Source organism: Arachis ipaensis, chromosome B07, assembly GCF_000816755.2.
Source record: "Arachis ipaensis cultivar K30076 chromosome B07, Araip1.1, whole genome shotgun sequence".
In the NCBI taxonomy this organism is placed as follows: domain Eukaryota; kingdom Viridiplantae; phylum Streptophyta; class Magnoliopsida; order Fabales; family Fabaceae; genus Arachis; species Arachis ipaensis.
In genome coordinates, this window is record NC_029791.2 from 72,630,340 (window position 1) to 72,636,282 (window position 5,943).

General features: G+C 35.2%; 1 protein-coding gene across 1 annotated transcript in view; it reads right to left on the minus strand.

Moving 5' to 3' along the window:
• The window catches only part of LOC107609089 (PHD finger protein EHD3), a gene marked incomplete in the record, with an annotated part of 9,866 nt that extends 3,923 nt beyond the window's left edge, over window positions 1-5,943 (minus strand). Inside the window, 6 exon segments of the mRNA XM_021105968.1 lie at window positions 52-141; window positions 3,308-3,640; window positions 3,737-3,810; window positions 3,895-3,913; window positions 5,057-5,468; window positions 5,810-5,943. Of these exon segments, the coding sequence (XP_020961627.1) occupies window positions 52-141; window positions 3,308-3,640; window positions 3,737-3,810; window positions 3,895-3,913; window positions 5,057-5,356 (816 nt within the window).

The following is a 5,943-nucleotide window of genomic DNA, read 5'->3' on the forward strand; positions in this document are numbered from 1 at the left end:
TATTCAAAAGCAATTAAAGATGCTTTCCAATAGCGAAGGTTTTAGATTTACATGCTCAAAGTAATACGCTCTTGACAAGTTGGAAAGACTCTTTGCTATAGCAACAATCTCATTTGCAGTGTTTTCAAGCTTTCTCCAAACCTAACCATATCACAAAGATTAAACATATAATAAGACCCAGAAACTACATTCCCCAGTTATCTGCTCAGGGTCTACAGAAGACACTGAGAAGTTCAGTGTATCATTTTTGGATAAATTGCCATATTTACCCTCAAATCATAAACTAAAGAAGAAAGATTTCACCTTGAAAAAGAAATGACAACACCATAGTTCAACTCAATGGTTGATATAAACAACATTGACAATAATTTAACAAAATATTAACACCAAACCAGATGCAAACCTACATCAAAATTAGCCAAAAAAAAGGAAGCAATCCAGCATTGTACAAATCCAGAACTATAGACTATCCTTACCCATGGCAACAATCAGACCAGATCCAGAAATTCCACGGATGAATTAATTTGTGAAACATTTAGGGCTGCTCGAGTTCTCTAACTTCTAATATATTATCATTCATAACACATGGCAATATTCTACAAGAAATATCGGCCACTACAAAAATGAGGAGACAGGCAATAACCTCATTCTTCTACCGTTTATGTAAATTGTATGTTTTTCTTGAGTGCAACATATAAAAAACAAACGTGCTGATTGTTACTTTCAAGTAATTCACAATATATGTTTCTAATCTTTGTAACAAGGTTCCATTGAGGATAAGTATATGATTCGATGACAGCACAATGCTATAGTATCATTTCAGAAAAATGCCTTTTTCAATCTATTAAAATCCAAAACTCTTAATGATTTTACCTAAAGTTCTTCTAGGTCTCCCTCTACCTATAGGTGTTGGACTATCATCCATCTAATTTACTCTCCTTAATAGGTCGTTTACAAGCCGCCTTTGCAAATGCTGAAAACCACCTACAAAAAATTTTTTAGCATCTATTCCACAATAAGTAACACATTTGATTTTAATTCACTCATTCCTAATCACATCTGGTCAAATTACTTGTTCAATACATCATTTTCATCTAAGGAAAATTAGTTTATTTTCATTGATTGCCCAACATTAAATCCTGTACATCACAAGTTCTATTACTGTGCAATATAACTTTTACATCAATTTGATTGGTATTAAGTCATCAAGTAACATTATTTTTTAATTATCAAAAATGCATAAGATATTAAAAATGGATTGGATCCGTATGAGTATCACATTTTCCTTGGAAAAATTGCCTTTCAGAAAAAATAAAAAAAAGGAGGAACTTGTAACAACCAGTATCGAGAAAACAGAGAGGAAAATAATGTACCAGTGATAGAAAAGGGAAAATAGTGAGATAGGGACTGAAAAAGAGGGAAATGAAGTGGAATGGTGGATTCAGTGAGAATTCACCCTCCCCACTTAGTGTATTATTTGTTGGAGAAAAGGAAAAGAGAAAATAACAATAGTAGAGGGATGCAAGAACCCAGCCTCTCTGCAAGCCTGAGTCCATTCTCCAAATTCTCAATGTCCTCCCTCATCATCAATCACTCCCTCAAATTTCCTCTCTCCGAACTGATCACTAACAAAATTAGATCTCAGACCCCTTCCACTACCCTTTTCATGTGCCAATTCTGTTACATCAGTAGGCCCCTCCTTACTCTCACTCTCTTTTAGTAATGGGGCCCCTTAGAAGGTTCTCTTTCCTCTGTTACACCTCCACGGTGAGTGATAGAAGGCTTCATAGTGCACAGCAAGGTTTTTGAGAAATCTTGTGAGATGTTAATTGGTAGAAGGATTGGAGTTCGTTGGATGTATTTACCAAATTAAGCCAATCCCTTCTTTGAAAGACCCGCATGAAAATGTGCTGTTGATGTAAGTAAAGCTAATGCAACAGCAGTAAATATCCTAGTTTTGTAAAATTTTAACCATGAAAAATGACTGCAATATAACTTAAATACTTTTGAAGTTGGACATATTTAATAAGATTTACTACCATAATTCATAATTGTGGCCTAGAATAAGCTACAACAAATAAAATTATGATAGTCATTTCAGCACGTGCTTACTGGAGGCTGCTGATAATTTATTACAAACCAGTCATACCAGAATTATTATAAAAATAAATTCCATCGACGATGCTTCTAATTTACCTAAAGGCTTGCTTTTCTAAGCTTCAACTTTATCTTTTTAAAATAATTCCAAAACTGGGTTATATAAGAATTGAGTCTAATGTGACCTCGAAAAGCTAGCTCAAGAGGTAATGGATGCCCCGGTATTTATAGGAGCAATCTTGGTTGTACCCTTCAATAACTTCAAACTTAACACACTCCCTCACACCCAAAATTGGATATTCAAGGCATGATGTTTGCACAGATGAACATCAGCAAGACAAAAAACAAGATAGGCTCTAGTACCTTCTTAAGATTAGCCTTAACTCCACACCAAAAGCTAAATCAAGGAATATGGGATACCCATGTCTTTACTCTTATAAAGTCTATCTTGTTCAAATCCAAGATTAATATGGTTCATAACAGCTTAACTATTGCATTAGATAAGAGAATATAACATGAAATAAGCGCAGCAAAATGTTTTGAAGAAATAACCACTAATAAATATTGAAAATTGAACTTCCAGTTAAACATCTTGTAATAAACCGGTACCATGATGATAGAAAAGAACAAAAGAACGGTAATAGAGGAATGAAGAATTGTATTGTAGCAGTGTAGCCCATGTGATTTTAATCCTCTCTAGTATGAATGTTATTGAATTACCAAGAAAACAGAAAAGGAAAACATAGGTGATAGGATTTCAAGAGCCTATCTCACTCCTGAAGTTCTGAGCCTAATTCTCAAGGATCTGAATACCTCAGTCAACACTTTCCATCACCTAAATACCTCTTATCTCTCCCCTACAGAATATATTTCCCCTCAACTACTTTGCCAGCTTAGCAGGTCAATTACAATACTGCCCCATTATTCCCTAATTCTCCTTATGTATGCTTCCATATTTTCGCTTAGTTGCCTACACTGTAGAATGATGTAGGTGCACCATACGCAACACATCTCCTTTAGGTTATTTCAAATGTCAGGATCAGTATAAATTTAAGCACTTCAGTTTCAGAGCATAGAAGTTGAAAGATACATAAACAACAATAATAGCCATACTATCCAGATATTCAGCTGTCTAAATTTTTCAAACTTTCTCAAGCAAAATCATACAGCCATGCAAAACCTGTTAGTTGTATAGGTACTTAAATTTTACCTGTTGAAAATCTGACAAGAAAAGTGTGGGTGATTGTTCATAAGCTTCTTCTGTCATCCTTGAATTTATGACACTAAAGTCAAATACACTTTCAGGTTTCATTCCGTGAAAATTTTCTAGGAGCACCTTACATAATGAACTGAATTTTTCAGAGGCTAAGATATTATGGAACACACGCTGACACTTCTTAGTAAGACCATTGCCATCTGATTCACTTGAACATCCACCATGCATGACATATGCATGCCCATTAGCTTCAAACTGTAACCTATGAGAGGAACAGTCGAAGTGTGAAGAGCATTCTTGGCCATCTTTGTCAATTTTAGAAGTTTCCTGCAGAAAAATATGTTGATTTGCAAGATGGAAGAGACAAAAGTAATTTAATAGTGATATAAGCATGATATATGCAGTTCTAGACATAGAACAAACCATGTCGGTAATGGATTTTGGATTACTCATGAGTGCTTCCTTTATGCACCACTTTGTGCCACTGTTATCATTGCCTAATGAATGATATAAATGATTTAGTACAACATTCCCCCAATGTCCATTTGAATTATCTTTTGAAGTATTTCCTACAGCTATACCATATGGTTTCTTCACAGCCTGCATAAAAGGAAATCTTAAATTACAGCTTTGCAGAAGGGATGAAGATATTGTAAGTATTGCTCTTTAAATCATCTAAATTTTGTGAAGTAGGAATTCTACACAAGCCACCCCACCGCTCCACTAACTATTTTGTAAATTGCATTCATATCTAAATTCTAAGAGAAAAATAATGTGCGGGATTCATTTATTGTGTGTGTTCTCCACAACAATTGTCATTAACTTCACAAATCAACTAGCACTTACCGAAAGCTTTTTTCTTTAAAAGAAAAAGAGAAAGACTCATTGTTTAAAAACAGCATGCTCATTGACAAATAAAATCAGACAACAGCAATTTTTTTTCCTTCTACTAAAACATTAGCCCTTCAGCAATAATGTCTCTTCTGCAACTCAGATTAACAAATCTTAGACTCACACACTAAGTGGCTGATAGGAACCACAGAAAATAGGCAAAGAGAAAAGATGTATGTGTATCTTTAAACACCAGTAGCACCCACAACTGATATCAGCTTAATATCAGCTTAGAAAGAAGATAATAGTATAGGAGAGCATTGCAGCAGCTATGACTCTCCTAAGCCTATTTCGCAAAACGGTTGACTGACTATCCTTTTATGTTACTACCGTTTTAATAATAAATTCCTCACACACGTAAACACAAACACACACAACTTGTTACAATATTTGCATCATACACCTCACAAAATGGTTGACTGACTATCCTTTTACAATATCTGCATATTCAGGATGACTCACATTCCCCATGATTCCTACCTTCCCTAGCAGTGAGAGAACCACAAATAACATGTGAACATACTACTATTCTGGTCTTCGCATTCAAGACTTCTTTTCCTCATTAGAACAAATATAAATAATTCCAAGTGGAATCTGGCATTAAACTATTTACAGGAAAAATTATGAAAACAAATCCCTCAATATCAGCACTCTTGAAAATTTTCCAGTCTTATGCATGCCTAGTTGCTAGTGCCTACATAACCCTAAAATTCTAGCAGCTTGTGCCTAACAATTCTACAAAATATCAGAAAACAAAACAATACATTAGATATAAAATCTCCTATACCATATGATAAATGAAAACAAACAAATATCAAAAGGCACACATGCAGCAAAAGATGTGCAGGATACCTGTTCTGAAAAGTGACTTGCGGCTTCCGCACACACTCTGCTTTCTTCCTGAGCTTTGCTTTCTGAACAACTCATCTTTACATGTTTGCGCCTCTTGTATGTCCGAAAACCCCCATCTGCAGTTGACACTCTGGTATTTACAGCTTCCTTCTTCGAATGCCTAATTTCTTTGCTCTCATCAGCACCACTTCCATCAACAATTACCACTCCATTATTTACAGCTTCGGAATACAAGCACCCCTCCATCCCTGCCGTACGTTCAGGGCTATCGGCATTGCTATTTCCATCCCCAGTTTCCATTGAGTAAGGAAGCTTCACTTATGCAGAAAATTAGGGTTTCACAGGAAACAGATCCAAAATTACAAACAGATTTGTTCCTCTCCCACACCTCTCTCACAAGGTAATCAAAACACTGAAAATCCAAAAGAGCAAACCTATTAATTAACACACAATTAGTCGAAACGACGCGTAACTGAATAATAATGGAAACAGTTTAGCCCAAAATAATGAAAAAATGAATGCAACTTTGAGAACTAAAGCGCATGCCGTTTAGCACTCCAGGAAATCAAACGCAAATGAATCAATAACAAGATGCTTTGGTGACACAAAATCTGGAAAAGAAATTGCACCAGAAAGAAAACTAAACACTGGGGCTAATCTTTTTTTTCTTTCTTTAACCTTCCAATAGATCGGTTACTGAGAATGAATCAGAAGCACACAGAGAAGTGAAGCAGTCAAGAGAAAGAAATGTACCCGAATTAGCGGTAGCCAGTAAGTAATGCCTAAAGCAAGAAATCTGAAGATGAGGGGAGTTTGGTGAACTTTGCTCTTTCTTACTCCTTTTTTTTTTCTTTTTTTTTTTTTTTTTGAAAAAAAAACCCACAATT